The following is a 19,431-nucleotide window of genomic DNA, read 5'->3' on the forward strand; positions in this document are numbered from 1 at the left end:
TACTCTGAGGGTAATTTAACTGGAACAAACAAATCAAGTGCTAAACAATGAAAAGTTTCCTGCGCTGAGTTGAAGAAGCGGCCTTTATTTCATCAGAACAATAGACCTGGTTGTGCAGAGGCAAAAAATTGTGTCCTGATATGAGGAAATATTCTCACTTTACAAAGGGCCTTTCCTTGTCCACGCGAGGATAGATGGCAAGGGAGGTTTGAAAAAAAGCAGATGCTAATTTTCTGGGTTTGAAAGTAATATCATTTTAAAATAAAAAGCAGACTGAAAGCCAATGCAAGGAGGACGCTAAAACCAAAAGCAAGATGCGGTCACTTCTTTTAGCTGATGTATGAAATGTTATAGTAGGTATCCCCCCTTTAGTAAGGACCCTTGTCTGTGTGCTGATGACGGGGTCTTTTCTTTCTCCCCCTTGTCAAGTCCAGTAGTAGTAGTAGTAGTCTGTAGTTTTCTTGGCCAAACATATTTGCTTTAGAAACGGATGCTTTTAAATAATTTCTTGAAAATTACGGCAACCATTGGGATACCGGTGAAAGACACAAACACCTGCAAAACAGAGAAAAAAACAACAAAAAAGAAGAAAGAAACAGCGACAACACGAGCAGAATATAGAACAGTTGACACTAAAAGAGAGAAGTACAGCTACTGTATTCTGAGTGCATAAACGTGTGTATGAAGATGCAAAATTATGTGGTGTAGGGCTTAACATTACATTTATTGTGTTCTGTAATGGGTGCAGAGGGCCATCCTTTTTCCTGCCTGCATGATATTTCAAGTTAAGTGACATACTAAACTAAATCAATTCCTCCCAAAATAGGTGGTCTAGTTGGACTTTGCTTTAAAATGTTAGCCAAACCGAAGGGGTATTTTGAAAGAAACCAGATAAGTTATTGCATTATGTTTGAAAATCCAATCTAATCATTTCTTAGACTGGAGAGTAATCAATAGCATGTGAGGCATACAAACTCCAATGACAGAGCAAAGGGTTACTGAGGGTCTGAGATACACACACTGCAGTCATATGAGGATCAGATGTCCTTCTGCAACAGAGGCTGATAAAGACGTTGGCCATCAACTTGTTCACAACAAGTTGATGGCCAAGTTATATATATATATATCTATATATATATATAGATATATATATATAACTTGGCCAACGTGAAAGAATGGGTCGCTCTCAGGAGCTCAGAGTTTTATGGTTGTTTTTCAGGGTCTAGGCTTGGCCCCTTAGTTCCAGTAACAGGAACTCCAAATGCTTCAGCAGACCAAGAGATTTTGGACAACTCCACGCTCCAAACTTTGTGGGATCCGTTTTGAGATGCCCCCTTCTTCTTCCAACTTGACTGAACACCAGAGCACAAAGCAAGGTCCGTAAAGACATGGATGAAAGAGTTCCTCCACAGAGCCGTGACTGAGAGCCAGGCTGTCCAACATCAGTGTCTGACCTCATAAATCAGCATCTCGCAGAATGATCAAAAAATTCCCATAAACACTCCAGAACCTTGTGGACAGCCTTCCCAGAAGAGTTGAAGTTGTTATAGCTGCAAAGGGTGGACCAACATTGTATTAAACCTAATGGATTAATAATGGGATAGCACTTATGCAAGTAAAGGCAGGTGAGCAAATACTTTTGGCAATATATATATATATATATATATATATATATATATATATATATATATATATATATATATACTGTATATAAAAAAGCAGTATCCCAAAAATTTATTAAAAGCCAACATAGCATACTCAGCAGAGCACAAAGCCTGTCTGAACAGATGTGTTTAAGAAGCTTCTTGTACACAGCAAAAATCAAAGTGTTCAGTGTACTCTATAGGAGTACACTGAACACTGGTTTCAGTGTATATATAGGTCCAACAGGTCGGTGTTCAGTGAACACTGTAAAAAGTGTAAAATATATACTCTCAAAATAGAGTTATATTTGATCACCTGCAGAGTTCAAATGTACTCTTATAACTAGCACTGTTGACACCGTTTCAGTGCTTTTAAGCACCTGCAGTGTAAACCTAGAACATTTGCAAGCTCATAATTTAACACTTGGAGAGTACAAATGTACTCTAAAGCTGGTACTTTTTTATTTACGTTTCAATAGTTTCCAACACCTGCAGTGTAAACCTAGAACTATCAGTGAATGAAAAATACTCTAAGTCAGTGCTTTTTATGTCTGTTTTATTTAACAGTTCATGGATTTTCATAAACCACAAACTCATACAAACACATGTACAGGAACCACATATTGATAATCTCTATCAAAACCATAAGTAGTTTGCAGATCAAACGGCTTAAAGAAGTGCAATGTATCAACTTTAAGCATGGACACATTCTGATCATTCCCCTGTGTCACATGAAAGGAATGAAAATGCTCTGCAAAACAAAGTGTCTGAAAGTCCTCTGTAACAAGAAAATATTCTCGATTAAATGCAATGATGTCTTTTATCTGACTAAATACAGGCAAATCGTCCTCTTTGTCTGTGCAAACTAAAAGGCCTGGACGATACTCAGTTCCAAAACAAGTGATCCAAGAAGTCAGATCAACTTCACAGTCTAAATCAACCTGTAGTTCTTCTGCAATCATCTCACCATGTGGCAAGTCAATGAAAGCAAGGCAAGGCAAATTTATTTATATAGCACAATTCAGTACAGGGACAATGCAAAATGAGCTGAACAGTTTTTACTGGCCCACAGTCTATACTTTTAAATGGCATTGATTCCCAATGGTATGCTATCGCCATCTGATGTTTTTGGGCCAATGACTTTGTTATATTTTTGAAACTTTTGATTGTGTTCTTGAAAAACCATGTTTGGCTTCAAATCTCATTGACCGAACATGTAGAATTGGACCTATTTTTCGAATGACTCTGGGGTAATGAACCATGAAGTGATGTTTAGGGATCATTCAGTGATGTGGGTGAAAGCTCTTTGAAAAGTTGGTGATGGTCAACAATGAGATGCTTCAGACATACTCTCATTCCATATTAACTCTCGTCAGAGCTCACTTGAATTTTGAGAACGGTACCAAGCTTTGAGGTTGCAACAGAAAAGCCCATGTTCCTTTTAAATTTAAGCCTGGAACTAGGAACCCCTAGTCCCTGAAGACCCTGAAAAACTAACGATTTAAAGTTAATTCTAAAATAGACTGAAAGATGGAGAGCTAAAGCAAGGATGCAAAAACTGTCAAAATGTCAGCCAGAGCTATAAGAAGATGTCGCACACCCTGAAATTGAGATGCAGCACAGTGGCCAAGACCAATTAGCAGTTTATCAGAACAGGTTCCACCCAGAACAGGCCCCGGAATGGTCCACCAAGAAGCTGAGTTATTGTTCAGCATCATATCCAGAGGTTGTCTTTTGAAAATTGATCAGCTTATCAGTACCCAGCATACTCTGCATGGCTGTTGTTCCAGAAGGAAGCCTCTTCTAAAGATGATGCTCAAGGAGGCAAATTGTTTCACGCAGACTAAGGACATGGATTACTAGAACTGTGTCCTGTGGTGTGGCGAGGCCAACATAAACATATTTGATTTAGATGGTGACAAGTGTGTGTGGCGGCAGCCCGGTAAAGAGTACAATGACAAGTGTTTGTTGTACAACCAAGCATGGTGGTGGGAGTGTCATGGGTCTGGGCGGCACAAGAGCCGCCAGCTGTGGGGAGCTGCAGCTCATTGAAGGATCAATAAAGGCCAACATGTACTGTGACACACTAAATCAGAGCATCATCCCTTCCCTTCAGAAATTAGGCCGCACACCTCCAAGACGATCACCGCCTTGGCCAAGCAGGTCTACAGAACTAAACCCCATTTAGCATCTGCATGGCATCCTCAAATAGAGGAGCACAAGGTCTCTAGCATCCAGCAGTTCCGTGACGCCATCACGGAGGAGTGAAAGAGGTTTCCAGTGTCAGCAGGTTTCATGCTAAAGCAGGGGTGTCAAACTCATTTCCATATATGGCCACTTTGGCATCATGATGTCATTAAAAGGGTCGGTTGCACGTGTGTAGATGCCGCTTTTGATTTCATAATTTTAGTTCACATAAAAACGTAAAAAAAAAAAATGACAGCAACATAAAATTGGCATCTTTAGGCTCATTTGAACAGTTTATCTGCAAAGCAAAGTTGATATTGGGCTGAGTTACACTTTAAATGTATCATTCTGCATCACTTTTTGGACATTTTTGGATTGTTTTAATGTGTTGTGGGAACACTGATCCAGTAGCAGGATGCTGTTATCACATAGTTTGAAAAAAAAAAAAAAAATCAAAATTCGCTACAGCAGGCACAGTTTTAGCCACTTTATATAATTTAAAAGGATATATGCCTCTAGTTTATTACATGATATGCCTTTTTTGGCTCTTGACGGCCGGATAAATTGCCTTGACGGGCTGGATTTGGCCTGTGCGCCTTGAGTTTGACACGTGTCTGCTAAAAGGAGTTGGGGCAGTGCTGAAAAATAATGGTGGCCACACAACATATTGTCTCTTTGGGCACAAGTTGGACATTTTTAGGGGTTTACTCTATTTTGTTGCCACTGGTTTAGACAGTTAGCTGTTGAGTTATTTTGTACAATTGTGTCCAAGCTGTATACTGACCAGTTTAAATTGTATCAAAGTATCATACTTTCAGTGTTTTCCCATATATATAAAAAAGACATTAGAAAATATTAACAAAAATGTGAGGGTTGTACTCACTTTTGTGAAAAACTATTGGACTGAACCACCATCCAGTGCAGTGCTCCTAATGTCCACAAAAAACTTCTATCCAGATGAAAAACCGCATGCCATTCATCTGTCATTTGTTTCTCTATTAAAATCCAAGTTTTAAATAAGCACAATTTATTTATTTTTGTGTTGCAAGAGGACAGAGTGCAGCTTTAATTGCATGTACACTGATTTTAGGCGTATAGTATAGCCAATTTGTGCACAATGCACATATCTAAATACGGCGGAATTTACTGTAATGAGGACACTTTTTAGACTGAGAACCTCTGTTGTTAGCATTTGAGCATCTGCTCAAAAGAAGCTGGTTCTACTAGTCTGCTGGTTTAAATCTGTTTTACCGTCAGGCACACGTACAGAGAAAGCGCTTTCAAAAGTCATTTGGGCGTGGCTGGGAAAATCTTTTTTCATTTACAATCCCTGATGTTTCACTGCCACAATCCAAAAAAGAAATAAACAAATAAATAAATAAAATAGGATTTTAAATATGCAACGTTCAATGAAAAAAAATGTTTGGAAAAAAAAAAAAAAACCCGCCTGATTGTCACCGTAAATATCTGTATTTGGAAGAGTCAGGCTCAAATTGGCTCTGCCCGCTCAATCACACCTTGTAATGAACGCAACGGCGTCACCGCAGAGACCAAACCGACCGGACCTCATTCCTCTTTTTCTGGTTCGTGACGTGGCGCAATCCATGGCCCCAACGAAACCTGCGCAACAATTTCAGCTTCAAGGCTGCAGAGGATAGCTCCATTACGCATGTGGGGCCGCTTTGTTTTTCTGATCACAGATCGGAGCGCACGGCCTCAGAACCAGAGGATGCCGCTGAGGCGCAACAATCAGCCAAGACCAAGGGATAAAGTTTGATCCCTGCGTACAACAGAGCAAACGAAGAAGAAAAAGAAAAACAAAAAAATAGGTAAGGATCTTGCGTTTAATCAAGCCACCTCTGCAGGAGATTCGGAGCGAATTCTTTCAGCTTCTTTTTCAGAAAACTGTGAACGAAAGATGAAAAGATTACATGTCAAGCGTCTGTCTGTTGCGGTCCATTTTGGATCTCAATCAACAACAGACACATTCACACACAAACGAGTTTACGTTTTGTGAATAAAACGCACCAGGGTTTTATTTTACGCAAAAATGTTTACAATTTTCAAATCGTTAAATAAAATATTCTTAAGCTTGTATCATGGAATTACATGAAGCATCATGCTTGTATTGTTAACATTTACATTAAGAAGATTCTCCCTCTTTAAAGAGAAAAGATGATTAGAAAATACAATTACATTTAGTCTAAACCACAAAATGAACACAATTATTTGATTATCTATTTTACGCATGAATAAATGGAACACCGTTGTCTATCTATATGTCAGGCTCAATCAAGTCAAATGTACGCTGCTGATTTTGTTTTTGTATGGACGCGGATTGTTCTGATTAAAACATTTGTTTAGCTTACAGTAATGTATTTTGTTCTTGATTTAAAGCTCGGACAATATCAGATATGATATAGGAGAGTGGGATCCGATTAAACAGAAAATCTGATGCCCCACTTGGTTAAAAAGTTAAAAATGATGCATGGACAAAGACATCACACGTCACAAGTTGTAGGAACTAGTTTGGCTTGAAGTTACGCCTTTGCATGTTCTTTGGAGAACCTGTTAGGCAAGTGACTGGGTGTTGGGTTGGTTAACCCTAAAGGCAGGAGAGAAGAACTTTTAGGCATCCACCTTAAGGGAAACAAAAGACAGGGATGTTTGTATTATTTTAAGTTTTAAGTCTCAATGTTTCCCTTATGATTTAGAAATTCATGACGCCACTGTTGAACTTTGAAAGTAAAGTTTATGTTTCTGTCTCATCCCAGGTGAGTCATCTCGATCGATGTGCATAAGAGGGTCAATAATCAGAGTAAGACAATCCTCCTGAAGTCTCCAGCCTCTCCCTGAAATCCAGTGCAAACATGAGGGACAGACTAAGCCACCTGCAGGAAATGTCCACCGACAGCATTGAGTCGGAGTGCGCCGAGTCCGGCTTTTCGGACACCTTCAGTAACATCGACCTGGAAGAGGAGCTGCCCCATCAGGCCGTCGTGTTTGACAACAGCCCTGCTCTCACCGATGTCTTTGCTCAGTCCCAGGATATCCACAGAGAGGTACAGCTCATCCGAGTTGAGGTCAAAAGGCTTCGTGAGCAGAACTCCCGCATGCTCCACGGAAACACTACCATGAGCACAATTAAAAAAGACTCCAACGTCATAGGTGCAGACATAAAGAAGAGGGCGGAGGGTGTCCTAGAACGCCTGCACAAAATGGACGGAACAGCCCACAAATTAGAGGTGGAGCACGGCGAAAATTCCCCGATCACCCGCATCGCCCGAACCCAGTACGCGTGCCTCAGCAATGGTTTTCGAGACGCCATGTTTGACTACAACGAGGCGGAGATGACCCACCGAGAGAACTGCAAAGCCCAGATCATGAGGCAGATGGAGATCGTTGGGCGCGACGTGACGGGCGAAGATGTGGAGGAGATGATCGAGAAGGGCCAGTGGAACATCTTTACCGACAATGTTGTGAGCGAAGGCAAGACGGCCCGATCAGCCCTGTTCCAGATCGAGAAGCGCCATCAGGAGCTGTTAGATCTGGAGAGCCGCATCCAGGGAATCCACGAGATATTCCTGGACATTGCCGTGCTGGTGGAGGAGCAGGGCCCCATGCTCGATTACGTCCAAACGAATGTTCAAAAAACCGACGAAGGCATACAAGACGCCATTGTCAAGCTTAAACTAGCTAAAAAGCATGACGGCAACAACCCGTTCAAGAAAATGTTCTGTGGCTGCTTTCCTTGCTATAAGTAAGCGCGAGAACCACATGAAATGCAACGTTTTTTTGTGAAATACATTGTTGCAAAGCAATGGACAACATTATTTTTGAAAGCTAAATGAAGGTCTGAAATGAAACAAGGATCTCAATTCCTGCAATGGACATGTGACATGCTCAGGATGGACACTTCCTCTCCCGCAGTGACTGACCCTGAGAAGGCTTAAGTGTATAAATATATAATGAGAAAAGGTCTGCATTGTTTTCAATTCATCATTTTATGAATGGGGTGTGATGCAAATTATTTAAAGCTATCGTTAATGTTCTTGCTTTATTGTGTCATGATGACTAAGATTGTTGTGTTTGACAAGTTACTCCGAATAAACCTCCATTATATACAAGCAAAAGGTGTATGATAGATGGTGTAAAGACTATAAGGTTTGTACAGCCTGATTGTTCTTGGCTCATTTTAAAGGTTTTATGCATTAAATAAATTTTAAGTCATTGCTGATCAACCATAAGAAGAAAATTGTATCTGTAATTGCTCACATTCAACGTGTCTTTTGGCTGCAACAGTGAATAAAATATTTATGGTGCAATCACAATGGTTGTACATATTTTGATTACTTTTTTTGTCCCTTTCGTACTGTTTTTGTTTCTTCTGTGGTTCTTTGTTAATAGTTTTAACAAACGAGAACCATCTAACCAGATTTTATAGCTTTAGAGATGCCTAGAAATCTGTGCTCGCATTCACAAAGAATCCATTTTCTGGAAAGATCTTACAATTTCTTGAACTCTAAGCTTTTTCTCTAAGAATTTTACCACAGTAAGATAAAAATTATTAACAAAGCATCTTGGTCCTTAAGAAAACTTCTAAAGTGAAAAAAAATGTTAGGAGTAGGAGAGTTTTAGCAGGGAAGACGACGGAAACAGAGAACTGTTTGGCTGATCCACCAACTAAACAGCGAAAGAAATAAGCACAAAGAAATAAGCACATAAACCTCTTTAACGGTCATACAATTATTAGTATGTAGATAAGATAAACTTTATAATCCCCATAGGGTAAATTAATTAGTTTCAGCAGGAGGATGAATAAAAGGCGGATTTAGTAACATAAGTTTACTGAGGATAAATAATAGGAAAAATATTGAATTATGAATAAAAAGTAGAAAAATTATACAATAATCTAATACCAAGGAGTATTATATTATTTACAGAAATGCTCCCAATCATTTTAAAAGAAATGGAAAAAGTTGCAGAAAAATATATACACAAATACACACCCTAGACAAGATAAAAGAAGTCAGAAAGTATTTGCTGTATTGTAGTTGATGTCAGTAGCCAGAATGGTCATCTAGAAATTTGCTTCAGTGATGCCATCTCCTCCTTCGCTTTTGACAGAGGAGATGCACAGAGCGCTTCTCACTTTCCAGGCTGGTGCGTAAAAGCAGAGAAAAAGACGCATTGATCTGTGCGACAGTGCCCTTCAAAGTCCGCCTGTTCGCACCGTGATCCTGGGATCAATATATCTTTCAACACTCCACTATTCTCCTCCTAGAGCTGAGCCGACAGAGGTGCTGCTCCTCTGTCCAGTTTGGGTTACGTACACTTTTTTTTTTTTTTTTTACTTTTTTAACGATTTTATTTATTGATTTACAAGGACTGCACATGCTGACGACAGTACACCTGAAACATACCAGCGTTAACCAAAAGCTAGTTTTCATCTGTAGTCCTGTTTGCCAGTTGTCCAGTGGCACCCTAAAATAAGCATAAAATATTATAAACAACAAATTAAACCAGAGTCGAAACGACATATTAGGGCTGTGTTAGTCCAGTGCAGTATAGAAGCAGCAACAGCAAAGAAGCAATAATAAAAATAAAATTAGCAAGAGAAGCAGCGTAGTTATTTTTAACCACAAGCAGCAGTAACAAAGGGTTTAGTAAAAGCATAAAAGAGACAGTGCATTAGTAAGCAGGTTAAAACATTTGGTAGAAACAGAATAAAGTGATAAGCATCGTTAGTAAAAAAATAAAAATAAAACATGCATTAACCACAGTTACCGAAAGGGTCAGAGAGGAGTCCCACATTCACAGCTGAAACACAAGATAGCGGCAGCAGGAGTTCAGTGTGATTATTTATCAACTAACATTTTAGATGAGAGCAAAATAAAATGTGTGTTAATGTCTCTGGTTGTAGTTGAACGGTGTTACATTCATGAGAAGCTCTAACAGCTGACTGACTAGAAGCCACTTTTTCTAAGTGGGATTTCTTTGTTCCCCATTTTATGTTGGTCATTTAGCCAATTATGACTGCTTTATGCAAGCAGGCAATCCCAGTAAAATGCCAAAGTGAGAGCACTCTAATATCAAATAGTTAGGAAAATGACCAGAATAACGACAATAAGCAAATCAAAATAATAACGAAGATGTATCTAAGGTACTTTCAAACATTACGATGCTAAATGACAATTATTAAATTATTTAAGTTTTATAATCATGTCACACATTTCTTAATCCAGTCTAATTATTTAATTTCTCTCCACTCATTACTAGGAGCCCGTTTGTGTTTTTGTTTAGTTTCGTTTCTTGTATCAACCAATCACAGCTCTTAGAAGACAGCGTCACGCCTAGCAACAGGGTCAACCACACCTCCTCACAAAGATGAACCTTTCTGTCGCCTCCTTACTAAGAGTCGCTCTCAGCAGCAATCTGAATCACGCTTAGGCTAAAAAATGGCAAAACTCCTTAGTGGGAATTTTAAGGCTAAGATAGGAGCTTTCTGAGGGGACTTTATACATGCACAACGTTGTCTCACAAAAACTGTGCAGATTGACTTTATCCTGACTTTACAGTGAGCCTCTATTCTTTGTGTAAAGGTAAACTGTTCATTTGGATTCATTTGAGTCAGTGTGCAGAGAGAGGGATGGGCTGACAGACTAAAGCAGAGACAGAGAACCTGCGCAGAACAATACTTCACCCGCTTCCCTTGCAAAGGGTCCAACGGCGCTAACTGTATGGCTGCCTCGCTTCTGTCAGTCTGCCCAGGGCAGCTGTGGCTACAATGTAGCTCACCAACGTCAGTGTGTGAATGTGTGAGTGAATGACTGAATGTAGTGCAAAGTGCTACATTTAATTGTTTACTGTTTGAAGCATCATCTTCCTCTTCATCCATTTTTTTTCTTCAGTATAAACACTGTTGTGTTTTTGTGATTTGGAAGATTTTCCTCTAATTACCCACCCCACACAAGAGAACATGTTGAGCTTGACTCTAATCAAAGCTGGAATACGATTCCTTGATTTCCCTTCTTTGTTAAAAGAGTTCTGGACTTCCTCCAGCGCTCTGATCTCCTCAATCAATTTTCTGTTCTGCCAAACAAACACAGAGGATTTGCAACTCAATTTAATTCAGTTTAATTATGTGGCACCGATTCCCAACAAATGTTGTCCAAGGAAATCAAACAAATTAGTCAATTCAGTTATAAAGACAGATTCCAAACTCAACAAACCTACAAAAGTTTAGTTTTTTGTCAAGTTATTAAGTAATAATAATAATAATATTACATCAAATTTATAAATTGTTTTTTTGGACACTCAAAGACGCTTTACAAAATAATTTTTAAAAACATAGAAATATAAAAAAAATCATAATACGGAGAAGCAGGTTTAAACAAGTGGGATTTCAGACGTGATTTAAAGTCATAAAGTGTCAAAGTGTCAGCCCTTCAGTGTTTTCTGAAGAAAATCCATCTGAATGATGCATTCTCTGATAGGACTGTCTTTGTAATGAGTCACCTCTCTATGGTGAACACAAACTGGAGCATAGCCTGTGTCTTTGAGGAAGTTACGGCGTTGTAGTGGGAAGGCCTTGGTATGTCACCTGTGCAGTAGAGGCAGGCAGACGCACAGCGAACCGACAGCTGTCTTCCTTCTCATTGGAGTGAAGAGATGTCCTCACAAGCTCTTTGGATCAAACAGACGAAATAAGCTGAAAAGGGATTTATTCACTTTTTGGACATTGGGAGACTCAAAAAAAAAAACGGTAAGCTGTTGTATTTGGGATTTTAAATGGCTTCAGATTTGTTTTCTCAGTTATGCTGAAGTGTCCTGTTGAAATTAGGGTAACTGGTAAACTTAATTAGTACTCAGCAGCTCGGCGCCAACACTGTTTTGGTGTCCGTTAAGAATGCATTTTGGGTTTTCAGTAAATATTGCGTCAATTTCTCCAGATTATTATTTTTTTTTACCAACAATGGTGAAACTGATTTTCGTGTACTCAAGCTTTCAGGCTATAAGACAGCAAAATCTCATTCAAATACAGGATCAGATTTTGCACCAGATGAGTTCGGGAAATTCTTCTTTTGAATCAAGCTACGTTTACATAAGGACATTGGTAACACACCTTCATTTATTGTCATTCCCTCTGCTTTCAGTAAGTTGTCTTCCTTGTTCCTGGTCTAAAAAAAGACATTCCACTGAGCCAGTGATCTGTGGCTGCTTTCAGTGCTACAGATAGAAAATGTCACTGCAAAGCTCACATCAGCTGCATTAGGTCTAACATACAAACCCCTTAAAAAGCAGTCATTTATTAAATGGATGTCCAGAAACATATACGGTAGACTGGTCGTCACCCTGGTCAGGTTATCTGTTAATCACATAACTATGAACATCCATTAATAATCTTTCAGCACATCTTTTGTTTCAGTTTTAAGTATTTAGCCCTCTTGTTGGAGTCTATCAACCAGTCATATCTGTGTTTAACCTTGTGAAACTTTCTAAAGTTCTCTAAATCTGTAAGAGTGAGAGGACATCTTTTCTCAACTGCCCTCTTCAGCTGACCCCCAAGGCTTTTGTTATCGATTTAGTTCAATCAGGACACTTCCAGACTTTAATAGTCTTGAAATCCCTCTTCATCTTCAGCCTTCTTGCATGCGCCTGAAGATTTTCGGTCAAAGCCAAAGCTTTTGAAACGGTTCATTGTTCCTTCCACGACTGCAAAAAAAAAACAAAAAAAAACAAACAAAACAGTTAAGTTTAAAGAAAAGTACCATAGAGCATGATGCTGTTGCTGCCATGATTCACTGTGGGCAGGAAAAGGGTTGGTTTCACCAAACTGTAACACACAAGATGAGGAGATCGGAAGATTTATGCCAGGCCTGGGCGTTTTCTTAAGAAGAAATGCCTTCTTGAACATCTGCTTCTTAGTCCGGACATAAATATGATTGTGAATATATGATAATATGATATCATATGTGGATCACAACTAGTTCCTAGTGGACATTCCTAGAGCTACCGTAACTGTTGTTGAAGGTATCTGGACACTCCTCCTGATGGGAAGGAAAAAAAATATGATTCCAGTAATATCACTGTTGCATCACATATTATTATCATATTATTATTATAATCACATGATTATTGACTGTGTTAAGTGTGTGCATATATTTAATAAATATGTATGGATGTGAGTGTAAAAAAAAATCCCACTGGTACAGCTTGACTTAGGTTAATCAGACTCTCTGGAATTGGTGTTATGCGTGAACCCAACAGGACTGATTGCTAAATTTATTGCAGCTTGTTTTTATTTTTCTCATTTTCCTTAGTTACAGATTAGTTGGGTTTTTTTTCAGTAGAATGGTCGAGGATTTACGTCACATTGCAAAAGGTTTGGATATTTATTATTTAGTCTAATTTTCTCACATCAAAAAGTGGCCTTTGAACAGAAGTTTATATTCTACTGAGATCCACAGCGTAACCTCTAAGGGTGTCTCGTGTTTAGCTGTAAATGTCTCTTTCATTTATAGAATTACATAATCTCAAATCAAACATGTAAACCACGCTGAGAATATGCCCTACTCGGTGTCCGAAATCCCCACGACACAAGTTTCGTCTTAGACGGTGTCAGCTCGCTGATGGATGTTTTCTTCCTCACCCAATCTTTTCCCGTTGTGCCCTTTCAGGCAAAATGCGGGACATGCTGGTGAGACTCCAGACGATCAGCGAGGACCAGGAGGACTACGAGCCGGAGCTCACTGGACCAGAATGCAGTGTAGATCAGGGGGAGGTGCCGCACAAGGCTGTCATTTTTGATTACTGCTTGCATATGGATTACGTCCTGAAGGAGTCACAGTCCATACGGAAGGATATCTCCTTGCTTAACTTGGAGGTGCATCGCCTGAGGATCCACAACGAACGCTATGGCACGACTGTGCGACGCCTCAGCCTTCTGAAAAGGGACTCCGATTCCATTGCAAGAGGAATCCAGCATCAAGCGGAGTCCGTGCACGGCCGCATACAGAACCTGGGTAAAGAGACCAGCAGGCTGGAGGAGGACAAAGGCCCCGACGTTGCTGTCAGTCGCATCGCCCGCACCCAGTATGAGACTCTCGTCTGTTCCTTCCACGAGATCATGAGTAACTACCGTAAGATCGAAGAGAAACAGAGGCTTACGTGCAGGAAGAGGCTCCAGAGGCAGGCTTCCATAATGGGGTCGAACATCAGCGAGGAGGACATGAACGACTTGGTGGACAAAGGTGGTGAGGGCTGGACGGAGCTGTCGCAGACCCTCTGCCAGGACGGGGGCCGGTCCTGCCGCGCAGCCCTGTGTGACATCAAAGGGAGACACAAGGAGCTGATGGAACTGGAGACCAGGCTGAAGGAGGTCCACGAACTCTTCCTGCAAATGGCCATACTTGTAGAAGAACAGGGTACGCTCGTTGATAACATCCAGCAGAATGTGTGCAAAACAAAGGAGTACATGGAAGACGTAAAGTGTAACTTGATAAGGGCCAAGGCGTACAAAAAAAAGAACCCTTGTTTGCAATGTTGTCCCTGGCTGCCATGCTGGAAAGATAAATAATTTTAGAACGTTTTAACCACTTAAAATGGAAAAAAAAAACTGCAATGAAGTGTAGTTTGCAATCAGTTTAATTTAAAAGTAGTGCAGTCTGTAAAGATTCAATCAAATGTGTTGAAATGACTCCGATATGTGAAGTTTGATATTTTTGAGGTTACTAATGCTTATCTGACACCTGTCTATATGTTATGATCACATGAATAACTTGGTGCGAGTTAAGATTTTAAAGGAAAGATTTTTCAGTTCGAAATAGGTTTTGTTTTAAAATGTTTGCTGATGTGAAATAAATATTTGCTGGAGTGAGTTGTTTTTCAAGTGACCAACACTTTTGCCCACGTGAACGCTGACTTGAATCATGCGGGAAAGAAGTTCACATGTGAGGGAGCTGTTAAGAATTGGAGTCACAAGCAGAAGGATTGACAGAGTTTATGGATTCCACATGACAGTGAATTAAAAGTGTGCATGAGCAACTTTAAGCTGGACTTGGTTGTTTCTTTATAAAAAGTGGACCTATCATATGATATTTTGTTTTGCAAGGTGAATTTCTTTGTTTCTCTCTTTCTTTTTTTGAGAAAGGCCATTGTATCCTCTAGTTTTAAATCTAAATAAAGTTTTGATTTAAAACCAGGTTGGCAAGACCTGTGCAAACATGAATAAGCACAGAAGTTTGTGACTTCTTTCTAGTCACTTTTAACAACATATCTATCAAATTAAACCCGTTCAGGTCAAAAGACAAGCTGGGCTTGTCTTTTCCCAATAGGAAATAGGAAACATTCCCAATAGGAAACATTCAAGGCTTGTAAGGTGCAAGACACGTTTTCCCTACTTTTCAATGGGACCGCATAGTTAAAAAACAACTTTGAGTGTCTCTCTTTTTCTGTTGTCACCGCTGCCAATTTTTGGACAAGTGGACCCAGTTAAGGATAACAGTGGACTACACTGGCTGTCAAGATGACTTTTGAGATTGTAATGAGGTGTGGCAGCTGAAGTAAATAACATGGATTGAGTTGAAATAAAATATATAAAAAAATAAGTCGGTGAGTTGTTCAAAATAAAATTAACTCATGTAAAAATGGGCCCATGAATATCATACACAATGTACTTGAAATGACAGTTTGTGAGCACAGGAATGTTGGAGATGCATGTTGTTGTCGTTATAAAGCCCTAAATAAGTCTGAACATTTGTTTGATGTCATTCCAATGAAGCATATCTGGACTGCTTACAACAAATAAATACATTTAAAAAAACACATCTCCACAATCGTTAATGACATGCATGGCGCAGCGTGTTAGGTAAAGGACTGGGGTAGATGTAACTCGTTGCTTCTGCAATAAACGCAGTAGAAATGTTAGGGGTTTTCAATTCAATTCAATTCAATTTTATTTATATAGCGCCAAATCATGAAACATGTCATCTCAAGACACTTTACAAAGTCAAGTTCAATCATATTATACAGATTGGGTCAGATTATACAGATTGGTCAAAAATGTCCTATATAAGGAAACCAGTTGATTGCATCAAAGACCCGACAAGCAGCATTCACTCCTGGGGAACCGTAGAGCCACAGGAAGAGTCATCTGCATTGTACATGGCTTTGCTGCAATCCCTCATACTGAGCAAGCATGAAGCGACAGTGGGAAGAAAAACCACCCATTAACGGGAAGGAAAAACCTCCGGCAGAACCGGGCTCAGTATGAACGGTCATCTGCCTCGACCGACTGGGGTTACAGAAGACAGAGCAGAGACACAACAAGAGAGACAAAAAAGCACAGAAGCACACATTGATCCAGTAATCTGTTCTACATTAGATGGTAGTAGCGGGTGAGCCGTCTTCTCTGGATGATGTCACAGTTAACAGAACGCCAGACCAGGTGTACCTACTATGAAGAGAAAAGAGAGAGAACAGAAAGTTAAAGCAGAAATGACAACACATAATGCATAATTGAAGAACAGTAGAACTCAATAGAGTGAGAAAATTAGATCCTGATATACTCCAGTAACCTAAGCCTATAGCAGCAAAACTATAAAGGTAGCTGAGAGTAACATGAGCCACTAGTTATACTTTTTGTCAAAAAGAAAAGTTTTAAGCCTAGTCTTAAAAGTAGACAGGGTGTCTGCCTCACGGACCAAAACTGGGAGTTTTCTCATTCTATCAATCCAAATCAGTTTTGGTGATAGTGAAGCATTTTTTTTCAGGATGATAATCAGTCTTGGCACTAAGCCAATGAGCATGAGATTGTTTTTTCAGAAATTAACTCAGTGTCATGGTGAGTAATCTATCTGGATCTCAATCCAACTGGACTGATAAAGTAGAAATGACAGAAGACAAACAAACAAAAAAAAATGCTGAATGAAAATGAACCACCCTCTAAAGCTGATCATCACTCAGCATAAAATTATAATTCTTGTAGTGAAACCCATGCCTCACAGAATTCATGCTGTTCTACAAACCAGAGGAGGTGCAACAAAGTACGAACTCTGTTTTTTTGGATGGTGAGTTCATGAAAGTTTCATTCATTTGTCATCCTTGATCTGGCATGCTCCCCATCATGAAATGCAAGAACCTCATTTCAATTTCTTAAAGGTACGTTTTTACAAAGCAATGTAGTGCAAAAACGTGTAAAACAAAAAAGTTTTTTTTTCCATGTCTGTGGTTTCTTTTATTGGCTAAATGAAATCAACATTCTCCAAGAGTGATTCGCTATTCTTATTTGCCATTACCAGGGAGTTTATGTAACAACAAATAGGTGTGTCTATTATTTTATAAGTAGACACTTTATCTATGATACCACACACCAACGTAACACCTGTTGTGGCTTCAGTAGGCTTATGAGAAGTCGAGATGCTTTAAAGAGAAAGGGATTGTCTAACCATCAAAAACAACAAAGCGGTATGCTATGCATCATTCTTCGACAAACATTTGACTTCATAACTGTTTTAACTTAATAGAAATGGAATTTTTTTTATTAATTTGGGATCAAAAGGATTTTTTCGTTCTGACATTTTATATCATTATAACTTTTTATCCTTAAAGCCTTGGTGTTATGCTTTTTTGCTTGTTTGTTTTCTAATTGAAACAGAGCAACGTTCTTCTTCTTTAGTTAATTATTCACTGTTTTCCTGTCTCTCTCTTTACGGAACATGCATGGACGGACAGTCGGATGGGAGCACCTCGGAAACGCACATTAGTTACAGAATCTTCGAGATTATCAGCAACTTTATTTAAGTGCCAAATTTCGTGAGAAAGTTCATGCTCCGTCATTTACCACCATCTGATTGTTTATTTTGCGCTTTTCTCTGATTTATAATTGAAATAGTCCACTGTTTTATATTAAAAAGTGCAAAGTTGTGCCGGTTGGGTGTTCCTTCGTCAGAGCACCGGAATGAAACTTGAGCTAATGGTTAGCATCGTGCTAACGTCGAAAGGCAGTTGTTTGTCGAACAACGACAATAATTAGCTACGCGCCTGTTTGCCTATTGATAGAAGTAACGCTATTATTTGTTCAAAAAAATGCTCAGCACATTCACTTTTATTCAAACGAAATGGCATGACGATATAGCCGATGTAGTTGTAGGTAGCCTACTGACTGTAACACAACACTCAGATTAGCTTGTTGCGAGCGGCTAAAAGCTAGCGAAACAGGTACATTGTTGTCATGTACTACGTAGACTTCACTAATATACAAATTGATATAACTATCAGCAGAGAAATAACGAATAAAACGTCCCAGAACAGCTGGATTTTAGTGTTTTTTTTATGAAGGCATCATGACGGAATCAATGTGAGCGTACCAGGATGGCCGAGTGGTTAAGGCGTTGGACTTAAGATCCAATGGACATATGTCCGCGTGGGTTCGAACCCCACTCCTGGTATAATTTATTTTTCATTGATGACTAAATAATATGATGCATGTTATCTTCTTTGTAAGGCACAGATCTTTCCTACGTCCATAGTGGTTACCCCTAAAGTCCCTTTAATTATTAAAGGGACTTTAGTTACCCCTGAAGACTGGAAAAGGTTAATACAATACGTTTTTATGAAACACGACTCATTCCTTTTGTCTCAATAAACATGTACCAGTATTAAAATGTATAATGAATGTTTTAACTCTACTGACTTTACTGACGGAAAACAATGGAAACCGGGAACAATATAATATCATGATAATAAAAATCTAATAAAGCTTAGGTAGTTTAATGGAATACAACAAAACAGTAAAGTAACTCACCTCTCGATTGTTTTAAACTACAAATGCATATTTATTTTACCTGTATGTCCCTTCACTCCACTTTTTGTGCCTAACTAAAAAGTAACAAATCTATTTTCTCTTTCGAATGCATATTTTCTTGGTGCGCCAAATGGACAGAAGGGGGCGCTCTAAGACTTTGTTTTTTTTTTTCAGGCTGAACCTACAGTACATGCATACACCCTGTACCCATACCGCTGTTATTTGACTGGCAGGGCAATTTTGGAAATGATAATTTAGCAATCACCTAAGTTCAATAGATAGCTACACAAAGAGGGGTTCATGTAGTTTTGTGGACCTATAAAATACCACACAGTGACTACCAACATTACGTATTTACAACTGTAATGCCCAAATATTTGTGACAAAATTACAGAGGACAATTAGAACTAAAAATGATTTTTACGTTTTAATCTTTACTAACATGTCCTTGTCCTTTGTACCCACCAGTAAGCAACCACACTGGTGTGGGTCTCTGCACTTCGCTGCTGAGCAAATATGCCCGTCACTTGATAGGTGTCGGAGGTTCACAAGTGCACTAATTTGTGAATATGAGCTCCTACTTTGAGCCGAGTCATGGAGCATCCACAAAGGAGCCGTGACAGCTGAGAAGAGGGAGGGAGGAGGATCAAGGTTTACAATGGAAGATCAACATCTCCGCTTCTCTGGAGCCTCATTCATTTTTCTTCACTGGGCCCCCGCTTTATTGGTCCACAGGTAATCCGGCTGATGCTGCGTTCCATTAAAGTGAAGGCAGGAGGTGGTGGGAAGTTGCTA

At 39.3% G+C, this 19,431-nt stretch overlaps 2 protein-coding genes and 1 non-coding gene across 3 annotated transcripts; all 3 read left to right on the forward strand.

Moving 5' to 3' along the window:
- Window positions 1–1,341: 1,341 nt before the first annotated feature.
- Window positions 1,342–15,095, forward strand: LOC105929476 (syntaxin-11). Its single transcript, XM_036147382.1, has 2 exons — window positions 1,342–1,376; window positions 13,511–15,095. The coding sequence occupies exon 2, from the start codon at window positions 13,516–13,518 to the stop codon at window positions 14,407–14,409; it is 894 nt and encodes a 297-aa protein (XP_036003275.1). The 5' UTR covers window positions 1,342–1,376; window positions 13,511–13,515; the 3' UTR covers window positions 14,410–15,095.
- On the forward strand, window positions 5,294–8,182 carry stx11b.1 (syntaxin 11b, tandem duplicate 1). The gene is made up of 2 exons (XM_012867434.3): window positions 5,294–5,659; window positions 6,605–8,182. The coding sequence occupies exon 2, from the start codon at window positions 6,701–6,703 to the stop codon at window positions 7,592–7,594; it is 894 nt and encodes a 297-aa protein (XP_012722888.2). The 5' UTR covers window positions 5,294–5,659; window positions 6,605–6,700; the 3' UTR covers window positions 7,595–8,182.
- Window positions 15,096–18,197: 3,102 nt separating the features above from the next.
- Window positions 18,198–18,280, forward strand: trnal-uaa. Its single transcript has one exon. It is a non-coding gene; the product is annotated as a tRNA-Leu (tRNA).
- Window positions 18,281–19,431: the final 1,151 nt, after the last annotated feature.

The sequence above is a fragment of the Fundulus heteroclitus genome, chromosome 15, assembly GCF_011125445.2.
Source record: "Fundulus heteroclitus isolate FHET01 chromosome 15, MU-UCD_Fhet_4.1, whole genome shotgun sequence".
NCBI classification, from domain to species: Eukaryota; Metazoa; Chordata; class Actinopteri; order Cyprinodontiformes; family Fundulidae; genus Fundulus; species Fundulus heteroclitus.

What these genes read in the sequence shown, in the direction of transcription:
- stx11b.1 (XM_012867434.3), top strand. Translation starts at nt 6,701, where the DNA reads ATGAGGGACAGACTAAGCCACCTGCAGGAAATGTCCACCGACAGCATT.
- LOC105929476 (XM_036147382.1), top strand. Translation starts at nt 13,516, where the DNA reads ATGCGGGACATGCTGGTGAGACTCCAGACGATCAGCGAGGACCAGGAG.